Consider the following 15,855-nt stretch of genomic DNA (forward strand, 5'->3'; position numbering starts at 1 on the left):
GACAGTGCCATGCCTGCCCAGGGAGAGGGAAATCCTGATGGCGTGTGGCTGGGCAGGGGCACAGGGAAAGGCAAAGTTATCCTTAGTGGTTAGGAATGAAAGTAAGACAAATTCAGGCAAGAAATACGGGACAAATTCTTAGCAGCATGGTCATAAAACATGGGAATGGTTTACCTAGGGATGGCAGTGCAGCTTCCCAGAGTCTTTAAATCAACACCAGATATCACAGGATCTCCAGGCAGAGAGCATCTGCAATCTTCTGAAGGCTTCCTCTGGGCTACACTACCTCTGCTCTTAATTAGGGTGGGTTTAAAAAATTAAAAATCCTACTACTTGATTTGCCTTTGCAGTGAATTTCCCTGTTGGTTTCCATCTGAGTCCCATGAAATCAGGACTGTGTGTCTACTGTTCTTATTTCCAGCTTCAGATAATTCTTCCAAAATGCCCTCTTGTACAAATTGAGCCCAGTACGTTTGTGCTGTGGTAGCTAGGAGACTGGCAGGAACAGTGCTCTCCATGATTATCCAAAGCAGTTGTCATGTTATTCTCATTGCTAATGGTATATAATTATGTATTAAGGCTCTCTCCAGGTAGAGCATCTTGGGGCAATTAGAGCTCATAGCAGAGGACACAGACAAGACCCCAAGACAAGTCACTTTGTCCCTCTGGAAAGGGAAATAATTGTCCCAGAACATATTATTCGCATTTTTGCTGCCTGACACAGAAGCAGATCCATTGCACGGTGTGGTCAGCACCAGGCAGAGCAGGATCCTTTCTCCACGTGCCCCAGGGCATGCAGCACTCCTGGTCAGAGCTGTTCATGCCAGGAATGCATTCCCTTCCTTTCCTCTGCTCATCACCCTTTGTTCTGGGTGGGGGGGAATGTGATTAGCCCCAATTTCTGCACTCTGGTGATCACAGGCTGGCTCGGACCTTGCACGAGCTGCCTGTGCCATTTGACTGGGTGGGTCTGTGAGCCTGAGGTGGGAAGAGGGTATCTGTGGATAATCTGTTTCTCCAGGAGATGTGGAGCTGTAGGCTTGCTGGTGCCTTCCACGGGGCCCAGCCAGCCAAAACCATCATCACAGTCCAAAACCATCATCCCAAACTGCCCTGCCGCCCTGCAACACGGAGCCAAGGAGGGGAGAAGGCAGGAGTGACAGCACCAAGCGTGTGACACCAATCACAGGGGAATCAGAGGTGGGACCCTTCCCTTCTACACTGACACAAACCAGAGTCCTGGGCTTATGCAGATACCTACAGGGGAATTTAGCCTGGGCTTTTCCTTCCTTTTCCCCCCTGGAAACAAAGAACAAAACAATCTAATTCCTGCAGGAAGCTCTTCACCCCTGTGGAAACAAGGGATTGTGTCTACAAAGGTAGCATGTACCTTCAGACCTGTCGTGGACTGCCCAGGCACCCAAGGGAAGCCCGTGGGCTCCTGCAGCATCCCCACATCCCCACATCCCCACATCCCCACATCCCCACATCCCCACACCTCACATCCCCACATCCCCTCATCCCACATCCCCACATCCCCACATCCCCACAGCCCCACATCCCCACACCCCACATCCCCACATCCCCACAGCCCCACATCCCCACATCCCACATCCCCACATCCCCACACCTCACATCCCCACATCCCCTCATCCCACATCCCCACATCCCCACATCCCCACAGCCCCACATCCCCACACCCCACATCCCCACATCCCCACAGCCCCACATCCCCACAGCCCCACATCCCCACACCCCACATCCCCACATCCCCACAGCCCCACATCCCCACACCCCACATCCCCACATCCCCACATCCCCACATCCCCACACCCCACATCCCCACACCCCACATCCCCACATCTCCGCATCCCCTCATCCCCACATCCCCACATCCCCACATCCTCACATCCCCACATCCCCACATCCCCACATCCCCACATCCCCACACCCCACATCCCCACATCTCCGCATCCCCTCATCCCCGCATCCCCTCATCCCCTCATCCCCACATCCCCACATCCCCTCATCCCCACATCCCCACCCTGCCCCGGCTCCTTCTGCAGCCGCTCCCTCCGCTCGCAGCTCCTGTGTTTGGGAGACACCACAAGACCAACTGCAGCAACAGCAGCGATGCCACCGGGGAACGCAGCTCAGGACGGGCTGGGTGGTGCTCTGGGCTGCTAAAGAGCTGCGGTTTGAGGGTCTAAACTTGGGCAGGGGACGGTAAGGGCATCACTGATACACCTGGAGCCACACCTGGCAGGGAACATCCTGCCCCTGCTGCAAAGGGCTGGTGGTGAGCAGGGCACAGAAAATGGAAACGTGCAACACGCTGGGGCATTGAGGGGACACAAACAGCCAGAGTGAGCCCTGAGGACAGCGGGGCAGCCTTTCACACTGCAGAGACCACTGCAGGCATTTCCCCTCCAAGAAAGGGCTGGGCTTTGCGTGTGGGATGGCGCTGGGAATCCAGAGCTACCTTCTCTGTCGTTGTGAGGAGTTTATTCTGACTGGGGGAACAATGAGAACAAGCAGCACAGAGCGCTGGATGGTGATGAAAGTTTCTCTGAACCAACAGAGATTTGCTTCAAAGGGGCCTATGAAGCGGTTCCATTTAATTAGAAAACAGAAAGTGCCACGTAACTAATGTATGCACACAAATATATACCCGTGCATGAAGCCATCCCCAAAGACTGGGCACTGCAGAGAGCCAGGCAGATCCTTTGGTGCTGCAGCCCCGGCTGCTCATGGACCAGATGCTGCACTGGAGTCACGTTGCTGCCAAGGGGACACGAAACTCAGTTTTATTTTTAACTTGGCTGGAGGGAAAGCGGAAGGAATATCTTACAGTGGAAGAAGATGAGGACCCTGGAGATCTCAGCTCAGTTCTTGGCTCTGCTACAAATTCCCCATGCGACCTTAAGGAGGTCACTTCATCTCTCTGTGCTTCATTTCCCTTCTGCAAAGTTTGGAGAGCGTGATCCTCCCTCCGGTCCTGTCTGTTGGGTCGGGAGCAGACACTGATTTTATTCCCTGGCAGTACAGCAGAGCACTCTGTCTGGGGAAGGTGCAGGGCAGTTTCCACAGCTGTGCCCTCACACAGGCTGCGTGGCTTTTCTGAACAGCGTTCCCCCCAGACTTCCCAGGAAAGAGGATTTTGAAGGTAAACAGCAAAGCCTGGTCTTAGGGAAGCAGAAGGATTTGCACTCTGTGACCTGCCCTCAGTGCCCAGAGCTGAGGGGTCAGTAGGTGCCACTTGACTCGCCAGATAATTGTTTTCTTTTCCAAAATACGGTGTCTGCTAGGCCCTTGCACACCATTATCACACCCATTTATGCTCTTCTGCCTGCTGCTGTTAGTGCTGTTAGGGGAATGGATCTCCCTGAGTGTCACCTCTCCCTCCCTGGCATGTGAGTGACAGCCCGTGCCCTGCTCGTGGCACCGCGCTGCCGCCGGCGGCTCCTCCGGCTCGGGGATGAAACATCGCTGCAGCACCCGGCAATTTATGGCCATTTGGATCCCATCCATCAGTGGGGAGGCGCAGGGAGACAAGTCCCTGATTCCAGAGGCCCCTCCGTGTCCCTGGCCTGCGAGGCTGTTCCTCATCTTGCCCCTTTCTCCCTCTTTCCCCTGCTCACCGTCCTGCTGGAAGGACGGTCCTGGCAGGGATGGGGTGCCCCATCCTCCCGGGGCCTGGGCAGCTGTGGCAACTTCCTGACAAGTTGTGTTCTACAGAGCAGTCACAGGGTAATCTTGCACGTCCTTGTTTTGTCATTTAGGGCACTTAAAGTGTCACAGAGATTTCACTACCCTAAAAGCTTATCTGTCAGCAGGAGAGACTTATTCCAGTAAAAGGGTATCATCAGTGGCAGTGGGAGGAAAAAAAGGAGACAAAAATCATGTCTGAAGGTTTTCTATTCCGGGCTCTCTGCAGCCGACCTTGAGGCGATGCAGCTGCAGCCGCAGCTCCCAAGGCCAGCGGGCAGCGCTGGCAGCGGGGCCAGGCGGGGCTGGGCAGTGTCCCCAGCACATCCCTGCACATCCCTGCACATCCCTGCACATCCCTGCACATCCCTGCACATCCCAGCACCTCCGAGCCCCAGCCCCAATGCTGCTCGAGGGTCACTGTTTGATCCCCTGCCCTCCTGAGCTTGGTGTGGTCTGCGTTGCAGCTGCCAGAGGGCAGAAGTTCTTCTGGCCCACCGTGGTGGAGCCAGCAGCTGTGTCTGGGAGCAGGAGGGTTTCCCTAAAAAAGAGAATGGGAGCAGACCGCACTGAAGCTGGGCAAAAGTGTGGCATGAGCTGGTGTTTTTCCTGATTTCTGTGGTTTGCACCCAAACAGTGCGGTGTGGGTGGATGGAGAGAATGAGAGGTGCAGGGAAGGGCAGAGAAAAGACGAAGGAGGGAGGGAGGGATAACTGGTTGCTCTTTTTGCTGCCTCATGTCTGGAAGGAGTTTCCATGGGAAATTCTCCATCCTGGCAGCGACTGGAGCTGTGGGGACTCCTGTTCGAGTCCTGGTGCAGTCACAGGTTTGATGTGCTGTTAACCGCCTGGACCCGGCAGACATCCACAAGGTTAAGGGGTGGAACCAAGGGCTCCCTGCACATCCGTATTTGCCTCTGAGGAATCCTTTATCCCAAAACAGATTTATTTGCATCCCTGTGTCTGGAACCTTCGTGACTGTGTGATGCTGATGGAGCTTCCAGAGCATGGAAACAACTGCTCCCACAGGAGGGGACGGTGCAAGCCGGGGGTCCTTGCTGCCCCCTCTCCCCAGCCCCTCCTGCAGGAGGGAGCTTTGTTTCCAGCCCAAAATAACACCCACTTCAGTGGGGTTTATCTGTGCTCTGCCAAGTGCGTGACAAATTTGTACTCAATTGGAACCTCGCATGATGCCAGCGCAGAAAACCAGGAATGCTATTGCATAATACAGGGAAATGAGATAAAAATCCCCCATACGGCACCATTGCTTCAGAAGCAAAAATAAACAATATTTAAAAATGTATAAACACAGGTGGCATATTTTCCTTAAAAAATGTTTCAAGAAAAACAAAAGCATCTTAACAAGGAATAAAATATGAAAAGCAGGAGAAGTAGGTCAGAAAAGAGTCAGAAGAAGGAGGGGAAAACTAACAACACATGGAAATGAAAGACAAAGTGGATCCTGGTGGCACGTGGCCGTGAAGTGGGACCAGGGAGCTGCTGGGACAAGGGTGAGCTGTGTGACAAGGGTGAGCTGTGTGACAAAGTCCCAGGCCCCCAGTAGCTCTACAGGGATGCATCCAGGCATCTCTGCAGGTGCTGGCTGTGGTGGATAACCCTGTGCAGCCATGTCCCTCAGCTCTGCCCTGCTCCAAGCCTGCCCACACAAAAAATAAACCTCACTGGAATTGCCAGCTTACCTGGGAGTCAGTGACAGAAGAGAGAGACGTTTCACAGACTCATTTATTTGCCCCATTAACCATTTTAACGGCCTCTCTGCAATAACAATCATTCCCAGGGTTGGCAGAGCAGGTGTTCCAACAATCAGCAGGATTGAGAAGCCCTGGATGGCCATTATTATTAATGCCCATAATAAAAACATGCCTGGGAGCCACACACCCCGCTCCATTACACCCTCTGGTTTATGGGCCGGCAGCTCCCGCTCCAGGACAGCCCAGGGGAGGCCAGGAACAGCAGCTCACCTAGCAGCACCAAAGAAAAGCTGTCCAAAACCACCAGCTTTTAACTGACCTGTTTTATTGTGTTGAGAAAGAAAGACTGCACCTAAAAGCAGGTGCAGGGAGTATCAAACAGCGTGGTTTAGCTAGAACATCCGAACCTGGGCGCTGCTGGGGCCCAGCGTGCTGATTCCCCGCTCAAACTGAAAAGCAGCAGCAACTCAGGCTTCTGTCTGCATTGAACAGCTGGTAAGAAACAAGGTAACCCAGGGGGCAGCTTCCCAAGAGACTGGCAAACAAAAAAGAACCAGGAGACGCATCTAGAGTGTGCTACGGGCTGGTGTGGCGGGAGGGGAAATCAGCTGGCAGCTTTATCACTTTCCCCATTCTCAATCAGTTTCCTTTTCTTCTCATCCGTTTTCCTCTTAAAGATGTGGTCTCTGTAGAACTGGAGTTCTTTGATGCTTTCCCTGATGTCATCAAGTGCTCTGAAAGAGAATTAAGGAGGGTTTCAAAGTGCCTGGGTACATCTCCAGCTATGCCCAGATCCTAATGCTGCTGAAAACTTCCAGGCTGCGGGAAACCAAGCTAATGCACACGAAGGTGCATCTGTCAGAAATGAAAATAACCCTCACTGTCTCAGGGAAGCAGTAAAAGTCCAGTGGTACCACCAGTAACACATGGTTCATTAGTTTATGTCACCCTGGGACGGAGCTGCTGGAAACCAACAGGGTCTACAACATCGGCTGTCAAAAACAATTCACTCCAAGGAAGAGCCAAGGGCTCCAGAGAGCTGCCCAGCTGCAGCCAGGGACACTCAGGGCTCAGCTCCATGCAGCAGCACACCAACCACGACTTTGGCCAGACCTCTGCAATTGCCAGTCCTCCTCTTCCTCTGTGGGTACCAGAGCCTCCCTCCTGCCCAGCATGGGCACATCAGAGCGGAGCCACAGAAGATCCCTGGCTCCTTCCACCACCTCTGGCACATTCCAAGCTCAGGAAATAGGCAGGAGAAGGACTCTCACCCCCCATTCTCAGTTTTCCAATTCTTGTGTTTGCAGATAACCCCCATTAAGTGACTGTTTGCACGATCAACAAACATGCACTTTGAAGAGCAGAGTGAATCAGGACTGAGGAAACTTCTGGTTCTCTGGATTTTAAAAATCTCTTTCCCTACACTAGTAGGCTTTGGACAGGAGAATACAAACATCTGACATGGTGCAGAAGAACACAGTCTCCACCTGCATCAGGCACAGGTACTGGAATTCACAGGGAGCCCCACATCCTGCTCAGGAAGAGCAGAGCTCTCTGCTCTGTCAGAAACAGAGGCACAAAGCTCACCTGTGAGAAGCCGCCTTCTTTGGTGCAAACTCATATTCCTCTGGATACCAGCGCCTGTGAGCAGAAAAACTGCCACTTAAAAAGAAAACCTGAATTCAAAACCATGTCTGGTGGCTGCTGTGGGTTTGTCACACTCGGTGAAGGCACCTTGGTTTCACTGACACCCAGAGAAGCCACAGCCCTGCGAGTCCCCCTGCTGTGATCTGCAGAGCCCCAGCACTACAAACAGGCATCCCGGGGTATCTTTCAAACCACTTAATTGGGGGAACATTTACCTGCAAAGCTCCTTGACAGTGCTCACATCAATGATCCTGTAATGAAGGTGCCTCATGAACTGCGGCATGTATTTGTCAAGGAATTTCTTATCTGCATGAACAGAGTTACCTACAAAGACACAAACAAGATGTTTCTTCAAAGACACTACAGAGCAACATGGAAACGAGCAGCAGGCGGGGCGAGCTGGGAGAGATCACAGGGGAAGCAAAGCCATTCACAAGCAGCTCATTTATCCCATTTTCTAGCAAATATGATTGTAAAGGTTTGTCAGATTTTCATTGCAGGATCACACGGGGTTTAATACTAATACCTCTAGTAATTCCTCAGTTACTACTCCCACAATTTGTGTCACATAGATAAATATCAAAGAATTATGCTAACATCAGGTTTTTCGCCAAGTGAAAGTGGCCATTGTTATTAATTTCACTCAGCACCTGTCCCAAGATCATCTATGAAATTCTAAAAGCAGTTCTGGGTAACAGGACACCTGGAAGATCTTTATTCAGCCTTTGGTTGGATACCCAGGGATGAAAAGACACAGCACAGAACAGGAACACAGTCCTGCCACACGTGCCAGTGTCCCTGCATCCTGCTGGGAGAGCAGGACAGATGATGCAGTAGATGTTGTAGTTAAGGAGGAGGATGAGGAAGATGCTTCACCTGCGAGAGGACAGAGCCCCGGGGGCGTCTGCTGCCGCACGAAGGACAGGAACTCGTACTCGGCCTGCTGCAGCGAGATCTTACTCTCCTTCACAGCCTTAGTGAGGCCAGACTGCAAAAAACAACCAGTCATAAATCAGAAACACCCTGTCACAGACACGGCCAGGAATGCTCCAGTTCTCAAGGAAATGTTTAACTCTGCAGTGGAAGGTCAACCCTTGGAGTGCTGTTTGTTCCCCAGGTACCTCCTGAACTCTGTCTCAGTGCTCTGGGGCACCCCCAGCCTTCACTCCCACCAGGGATCTCCTGCTTGGGAAGGAAAACCAAGGCAGGTGAACAGTCCTGACAGCACTGACCTTCCTGTGGGCTTTGGGGCTTTCTCCTTCCCTTTTTTTGATTTCTTTGCTCAGAGTTCCTTTCAGTTACTAAGATGTGAGGCATTGTTTATCCACCTGCACATCCTTGAGCCAGGAGAGCGCTGCATCCCTTTCCATGCCTGTTTCAGGAGAGGCACTCACCTCCCCAGCAGGGAGCAGCAGGTACCAGTGAACACAAATAAACAGGATCCTGCCTTCAGGGTTTATCAAGATTCCTATAAATCAGGAAAGTTCCTCCCTTCTTTTTTTTTTTTCAATAGCTAAATGTCAAATCCTCTCCAAGTGTTCTCAGTGATTTATTTCCATCTGGCTACGCTATATATTTCCACGACTGTGCAGCAAAAATCTACTTGACAGATCCAAGTGGTGGTTAAAAAATTCATTATGTGGCAGCATTTTCATCTATATTCTAATTGCTTCTCTTCTCTTAGTCAATTAAAAATAAGTAGCTCCTCAGGAGCAGCAAGGACGCATGCTACCATCTCCAATTCACTCCTGAGCTGAAGCCGAGCCGGAATCCTCGGCTGGAGCAGGGAAAAGCACCCATCACAGTAAATTAATATTCATTTCCCAAACTCTTGCTAATTCTTCCCAGGGAGAGCAAGATGCCGAAGGGGGAAGAGGGGGGGTTATGGATATCTTAAAACTTCAGCCCTTAATTGAAAACTAACTTGAATTTCAATTCATCATCAGGGACTGGAAAATTCATTTGCTCTCTTGCTGCTGGCAAGGAGGAACCTTTCTTTGGTGGCCCAAAGAACTAAAAATAATCTCTTGCTGCAAAAGTGAGGCTTTCAGTGAAAAAATCCACAAGGCTCACGGCACTGATGGGACAGACAACAGCCCAGTGTTTACAGGCCTGTTTAATCCCACATGCACCAGAGCCCACAGGAAGAAATCTGCATTTGACTAGCTCTGCACTGCTCTTGCACCTGCTCTTACTCAGGCATTCAAGCTTCACCTTCCCCACTGGAATTATTTTGAATTATTTTACACAAGACTTGAGCAGGAGGAGGTGTCAGAATCTGAACCCAACCCAGCCTGCAGCAGGGCTCCCACAGAGGCAGGAGTGCCCAGCAGCTCTGTGAGAGGACCAAGGAACCAAACCCCAGTGGGAGAAAGGAGGCTGAGCCCCTGGCCTGGGAGATGCGAGCCTGTGGCACATCCCTGAGTGACAGATCCCGCTCTGGTCCCCCGGCTGCTCCAGCCTCCCAGGGGAGCCTCATGCTGCTGTGCTGCGCTGATGCTTCCCGCTCCCAAACCAGGAGGTCGCTTCCAGCACTATTCCAAATTATCAGAAACCAGCCTGCAAAGCACAGGCTGCTTCAGGCAAGCTGGAAGCTGAAGGCTAAAGCTCCCTGAGTGCACTGTGAACTGTGACACAGATGACTCGCGAGACCTTGGGCAAAACATCGCACACAGGCTCCCAGCACAGACTCGGGCAGTGCCTCCTGTGTCTCTGTGCAGCGTGCCCGGCTCAGGAGCTGTCCCAGCCCAGGCCGGACTGAGCTCATCGCCCAGGATTAATGACACGTCCGTGCCCCGCCCGAGGCCCACCGGGGCCGTACCTTGCCGTGGTGCTCCTTGCACCACTCGGACATGCTGTCCAGCAGCTCGTCGGGCTGGTTGATAATCAGGTTCGGGCCCTGTCGGGGGAGCAAAACATCAAGGTAATGGAGGAAAACAAGTTTAGAAGCGTGTAAAAGTTTAGTGCCCAGCACCAGCAGCGCACGGAGCAGCTCCCGCCGGCGGACACGCAGCGCGGTGACGCAGGGCCCGCTCCGGTGCCGGTGCCGCGCTCCCGGGGCGGCGGGGCCGGGATCGCCGGCCCTGCCTTTGTTCCAGCATCCCCCGGAGCCGCGGGGTCCCGCCCGGCCCGCTCACCTCGGCCAGCACGTTGAGGTCGCAGTCGGTGATCAGACACGCCATCTCCAGGATCTGGTCCTTCTCCACGTCCAGGCCCGTCATCTGCCAGGGGCGAGCGGCAGCGTCAGCGCGCCCGGGGGCCCGCGCCCCCCGTCCCGTCCGCTCCTTCCCCGCGCCCCCCGCCGCCCCGCGCCGCCGCCCCGCACCTCCAGGTCCACCCAGACCATGCGCTGCCCCATGTCGCCGCCGGCCATGGCCGCCGCCCTCCGCCGGCCCCGCCACAACCGCCCGGCGCAGATCCGCAGGCGGCCCAGGCCGGCGCGGCCGCCGCCCAGCATCGCCGCCGCACTACAGCTCCCGGCGGCTCCCGCGCCGCCGCCCGCGCTCCGTGGGGGCGGACGCGCTGCAAGGGCTGCTGGGAGATGTAGTCCGCGGCAGTCCGGAGCGCCCCCACCGTCACCGGTCTCGCGGAGCAGCTCCGCTGTCCCCGCCTCAAAGGTGGATGTTGACCCAGGGGCTTTCCCCAGGGAGACTTTTAATGTTCTCCAAAACAATACTGTGATATTTTAGATGGACAACGGGGTATTGAAAGAGAGTAGGTTTGGATTACATATTAGGAAAATTTTTTTTATTGTGAGGGTGCTTAGGCACTGTGACAAGTTGCCCATGGAAATTGTGGATGCTCCATCACTGGAAGCGTTCAAGGCCAGGCTGGACAGGGTTCTGAGCAGCCTGGTCTAGTGCAATGTGTCCCTACCTCTGGCAGGGGGGTGGGAGGTGGTCTTTAAGGTACCACCCAGACCATTGTGTGATTCTCTGTGTAACAAATGACATGAGGAATGCTGCAGACACCAGGCAGCATCAGTCCCACAAAACGCTAAACCCTTCCATCTAACACAAAAAATTCTAACAGCCCTTCTCTGTGAACAAGGACAGAATGGTGGTTTCTCCAGAACTCCACTACGGCTTTTTTAACCGTAATGTACAATGTAAATGTTAATGTAAAGCCCTGAAGTGTGAGTTAACACATTTAATACTGAGACCAAAGTTTGGCAGGACTGCACTGCTGGTATTTTTTACAAACACTAAAAGGTGACTTCACTGGGGTTAGGTTTTTTTTGGGGGGGGGAGTTTATACATGTACTCAGTGAGAAACAGGTCGCATTTGCTCTGCCCTCGAGTCCCTCAGTGCCGTGACGAGTGCCACTTGGCCTCTCTGTAGCTCTCCCTGCGGTACTCGTAGCTCCAGCTGTCGCGGTGCTTGTCGTCGTAGTGCTCCTCGCGGCCCCGGTAGTGGTGCTCGGGCTCGTGGCCCCTCTCGTCGTAGCCGTACTCGTCCCGCTTGCCCCGGCCGTAGTCGGGGCCGCAGTCCCCGTAGCGCTCACGGCCGAAGTGGCGGCTGTCCAGGGGGTAGGGGTGGCCGCCCAGCCGGCCCTTGCGCGGTGCTGACCCCTCGGGGCGCCACGGCCCCGGGGAGCCGGGCAGGCCGTGGAAGGAGTGCGGGTAGCCAGGAGGGGCAAAGCCGGGCTGCTCGTATTTGCCGCCGAACTGGGGCTGCTGCCGAGCCGCGCTGTTCATCTGGAAGGGAAAGAGGGAAAAAAGGGATGCTCGGTTTGGTACATTCGCTGGAGTGCTTGAACCAAACCCTGCGCTGGCCTCCAACTCACGCTGCAGATACCAGAGTGGAAGAGAGCCATTACTTCACCCACAACCCAGAGCCCTCCCAGCTGGTCTCCGCTGTACCAGGACCTTCAAATCTTCTGGAATTGTCATTTCAGCATCCCAAAAGTCTATTCCCACAACCTGTGAGTGTGTGCACGTACCACTGCTTGTCTCTGCAGGCTCGACTGGAACCCTGGGCTGGCCATGCCATCTGGAACTCTATCATACCTGCACAGAAAAGAGATGAGGAGTTTCAGCCTTGAACACACAACTGCTGCAGTCCAAGGGGCATCTGCATCCCACTAGTATTCCCTCCACAGGAAAGAAACACCAAATTGCCCTTGGAAGTAGCCGGGAACATGGTAAATCATGCAATGTCTATGTCCATTCCACGCTCCTGGGCTGGTGAGACTCGTACCTGCTGCAGTTGGATGCTGGATGAGGCATCCCAGGAGGGTTGATGCCAGGAGCTCCGAGCTGGGAACAGGATGGATTGATATCCTGCGCTGCATGACTGCTCCCTGGAGAGAGACAAATATTTCAGGAGACCTACAAATACCAGTTAAGGAACTCGGCTGTGAAGTGAACTTGCAACACTCAACACGTTTTGAATTGGCTCTCAAGTTTCATCAGCGATCTGCAAAAGCGCATGACCCAGTTACCAAAACAAAGCACTGTAACTGTCTTAACTCCCGCCAGAAAGGGCAGAGATATTGTAGCCAATGTGCCTCATTTAACCACTGTCAGATGCGATTTTTAATGCTCGTGTGATAATTTAAAAGAGATCTTAGAGGTGCTGCAGGAATAACCGATAAAACCCCAAAGAGAAGGCTCGGCCAAGGGGTTACTCCGGCCATGAGGGACAGAAGGTCCCTGGTGGAAGCACCAGGACGGGAGGGTGTGAGAGGAGCAGAGCTGCCAGATGAGGGACCTCTTGCTGAGAGGCTCTTGCAATTTACCCGGTTAACCAGGCTAGAGCAGTTCACTTTCCCTCTAGAGAACTGGTGAGGGTCCCTGCGGTACCTGATCGGAACTGGATGCGCATGGGCCGCCCGTAGAGCTTGATCCCGTTGAGCAGCCGCAGCCCGTACGGCACCGACTCCTCGTGTTTGAAATTGACGAAGGCGAACTGCTTGGACCGTCCGTCCCGGTCCTTCGGGATCTTCACGGTGATCACGGGGCCCGCCTGCCACGGGGGACCGAGGGTTAAGCAAACACCGGGAGGCAGCGGCCGCCCCGCGCACGTGCGCCCCGCCGAGCGCTGTCCCGCGGCGGCCGCCGTAGCCCCGCCGGCCATGGCGGCCGCGGCCTGCCCCGCCGCGCCCTTCCCCGGTACACACAGCGCGGGCGCCGGGCGGTACCTGGTGGAAGAGCTCGAAGATGAGCTCCTCGGTGACCTTGGGGTCCAGGTTCCCCACGAAGAGCGTCCGGTTCGCCTCAGCAGCCGCTGCGCCCATGGCCGCGCCGGGATCTGAACGAGCGCGCTCGCAGCGGCTGCGGCCCCGCGGCGTCCGGCGTGACGTCACCGGGGGCGCGGCGTGCGCGCGGGGTCCGCCGCATGGGGCGGGGGCGGGGCCAAGGGGACAGGAACGGCCAATGGGGAGCGGGAACGGGACAGTGGGAATGGGAACGGGACAATGGGAATGGGAACGGGAACGGCCAATGGGGAACGGGAGAATGGGAACGGGAATGGAAAACGGGAACGGCCAATGGGGAACGGGAACGGGACAGTGGGAATGGGAATGGGACAATGGGAATGGGAACGGGACAGTGGGGAATGGGAACGGGACAGTGGGAATGGGAACGGGACAATGGGAATGGGAACGGGAACGGCCAATGGGGAGCGGGAACGGGACAATGGGAATGGGACAATGGGAATGGGGCAATAGGGAACGGGAATGGGAATGGGGCAATGGGAATGGGAACGGGAACGGGAATGGGGCAATAGGAACAGGAAGCGGGAATGGGGCAATGGGGCACACAGGACGTGCAGAGCCCCGGGAATTCACTGCTGACCTGTAATTAACCAATACCTGGCAGTAAAACCCCGTTTGCCATAGGGGAGTCGTTTGCACATCACGTGCAGCAGCCCCATTGTCGCGACAGCGCACCCCTGTCACGAGCCTGCAGCCAGGTCCTGCCCTTGGCCCCAGTGCTGGGGTTTGTCCAGGGGCTCCAAGCCCGGCTGCTCCTGTGGCTGGATCCCCTTGGAGCAGGCGGACACCAGCCTTCCCAGGGGTTTCACTTCTCCAAGGGGTTTGGAAAGCATCCTTGGCTCTCCCCAGCCACTGCAATCCCCTGGGTACCCCAGAAGATGCTGGATGTAAAACGGGTGTTCTCCATCTGGAAAAATTTTGAGAGGGGCAGTTGAGTCTTCATTTTTCATTAGATCCCCACACGTTGCAGCAGATCCGATTTCCTTGTTAATTGGGTGCTGTTCATTTTCTCCACTTCATTACTTGCCGCCGCACCTAGAATTTATATCCATTTGGTTTAATCGCGTTCGCCTGGTTAAATTCCAAACCGTCACTCGTTCAGAAAGGGAATTATTACCTCGCATTGCCAGGACTTCCACTTTGCCTTAATTTCCCTGGAGCCTCGTTTACTTTGCTGTGCCTGTTCTCCCTCCCTGGGTCCCCTCGGGCCTGGCTGGGAGCGTGTGGTGCCTGTGCCGTCGTGGCTTGTTCCACGGGCGGGTGCCATGGCCCTGACCAGGGGCCACGGTAGGAGCTGGTGGCCTCAGGCACTGCCTGGCACAGCCTCACCCAGCCCAGGCTTGGAAAATACACAGTGAGAGAACAGGAAGCGCTTCAGGTGCTTCGGAGATGCTCTTGGAGTTGTTGTTTGTGTCACTCTTTTGTGCCCTTTTTGCTCTTCAAAGGAGCCAAGTGGGAAACCAGAAACTTTTGCTTTGGGAGAAAAAGCCCATTCTTTGGCTGCCTGTTTTCACTCCAAATGCTCAGGCGCTTGGAAATATTGCTGAGATTCCAACCAATTCCACTTGCAAGTTTCAACTACAGAAGAGACGTGGTGGTTTATTTATTTAGGCAGTTTGGGGGGTTTGTTTGCTTTTTTAATGTGTTTATATATACATATTTACAGATATTTATCCCCTCCTGAGCAGCACGGAGGGGACGCGATGGTGACAGCTCCTTCACCTTCACTGCCACAAAGAGGCAGCAGAGCCCCGCACTTCTGCACTGCCAGGTCCCCACAGCAGCTCGTCCTCCTCCCACTCGCCCAGCTGGAGCCAAAATGATCAAACAGTTTTAGGCTCATTACCGACTCCAAATCTATATAATTGGCCTTTGCTTTTTTAAGGATCCATCGTTAGGAGTGACAGCCGAGGAGCTGCCGCAGCATCATCAAACTAACAAGTGCGAGTGCAGATCCAAGGTGCATTTGCTTTACAAACCTCCTCACTGAGCCAGACCTGCCACTGCCAAACCCTCTGCTGAGCACACGAGGCGTGAAAAGGATGTCAGCTAGAAAGATGAACATGGTAAAGAGGTTTTCTTCTGACAGCAAAGCCAACAATCTGTGCTCCCTGCTACTGCAGTGCTGGGATATGCAAGGTCAGGCAAGCTGACCCAGGGGCTTTTGGCAGTGCAGTGCTTAGCTTCCAGTCCTTAGAGCCTGATTTTGTTCGTTGAATGACATGACCTGGAAATAAAAGCACAAACTGTCAGCACCCAGAGGCCACCGAGCAGAGGTGGCAGAGCATCTCGGAGCTGACACTTACTGCCCTCACTGCCAGCCTGGCACTGCCTGGTCCTGGGAATCACAGAATCACAGAATGTCCTGGGATTGGCCTGTCATGGGCAGGGACACCTTACACCAGACCAGGCTGCTCCAAGCCCCATCCAACCTGGCCTTGGACACTTCTAGGGATGGGGGAGCCACAGCCTTTCTGTGCCACGGTCACAGCACCCTCATAGGGGAAGATATCTTCCTGATACCTGATCTAAACCTACTGTGTCAGTGTGAAGCCTTTCTCCCTTGTCCTGT

At 54.3% G+C, this 15,855-nt stretch overlaps 2 protein-coding genes across 2 annotated transcripts; both read right to left on the reverse strand.

Annotated features, from left to right (window-relative positions):
* Positions 1 to 5,726: 5,726 nt before the first annotated feature.
* On the reverse strand, positions 5,727 to 10,523 carry REXO2 (RNA exonuclease 2). Its single transcript, XM_033081896.1, has 7 exons — positions 10,392 to 10,523; positions 10,204 to 10,287; positions 9,888 to 9,965; positions 7,943 to 8,054; positions 7,282 to 7,390; positions 7,007 to 7,060; positions 5,727 to 6,153 (listed from the first exon to the last, which is right to left on the reverse strand). The coding sequence occupies exons 1-7, from the start codon at positions 10,521 to 10,523 to the stop codon at positions 6,024 to 6,026; spliced, it is 699 nt and encodes a 232-aa protein (XP_032937787.1). The 3' UTR covers positions 5,727 to 6,023.
* A 165-nt stretch (positions 10,524 to 10,688) lies between these two features.
* Positions 10,689 to 13,356, reverse strand: RBM7 (RNA binding motif protein 7). Its single transcript, XM_033081717.2, has 5 exons — positions 13,209 to 13,356; positions 12,871 to 13,033; positions 12,266 to 12,368; positions 12,009 to 12,075; positions 10,689 to 11,763 (listed from the first exon to the last, which is right to left on the reverse strand). The coding sequence occupies exons 1-5, from the start codon at positions 13,302 to 13,304 to the stop codon at positions 11,371 to 11,373; spliced, it is 822 nt and encodes a 273-aa protein (XP_032937608.1). The 5' UTR covers positions 13,305 to 13,356; the 3' UTR covers positions 10,689 to 11,370.
* Positions 13,357 to 15,855: the final 2,499 nt, after the last annotated feature.

Source organism: Catharus ustulatus, chromosome 28 (genome assembly GCF_009819885.2).
Source record: "Catharus ustulatus isolate bCatUst1 chromosome 28, bCatUst1.pri.v2, whole genome shotgun sequence".
Classification (NCBI taxonomy): domain Eukaryota; kingdom Metazoa; phylum Chordata; class Aves; order Passeriformes; family Turdidae; genus Catharus; species Catharus ustulatus.

What these genes read in the sequence shown, in the direction of transcription:
- REXO2 (XM_033081896.1), bottom strand. Translation starts at nt 10,523, where the DNA reads ATGCTGGGCGGCGGCCGCGCCGGCCTGGGCCGCCTGCGGATCTGCGCC. An exon ending in GCAAGGAGCACCACGGCAAG is followed by an intron (nt 8,055 to 9,887) that starts GTACGGCCCCGG and finishes TGTTTTTTGCAG; the next exon opens with TCTGGCCTCACTAAGGCTGT. An exon ending in ACTGTCAAGGAGCTTTGCAG is followed by an intron (nt 7,061 to 7,281) that starts GTAAATGTTCCC and finishes TTCTGCTCACAG; the next exon opens with GCGCTGGTATCCAGAGGAAT.
- RBM7 (XM_033081717.2), bottom strand. Translation starts at nt 13,304, where the DNA reads ATGGGCGCAGCGGCTGCTGAGGCGAACCGGACGCTCTTCGTGGGGAAC. An exon ending in TCTTCGAGCTCTTCCACCAG is followed by an intron (nt 13,034 to 13,208) that starts GTACCGCCCGGC and finishes CCCCCGTGGCAG; the next exon opens with GCGGGCCCCGTGATCACCGT. An exon ending in CCAGCATCCAACTGCAGCAG is followed by an intron (nt 12,076 to 12,265) that starts GTACGAGTCTCA and finishes TTTTCTGTGCAG; the next exon opens with GTATGATAGAGTTCCAGATG.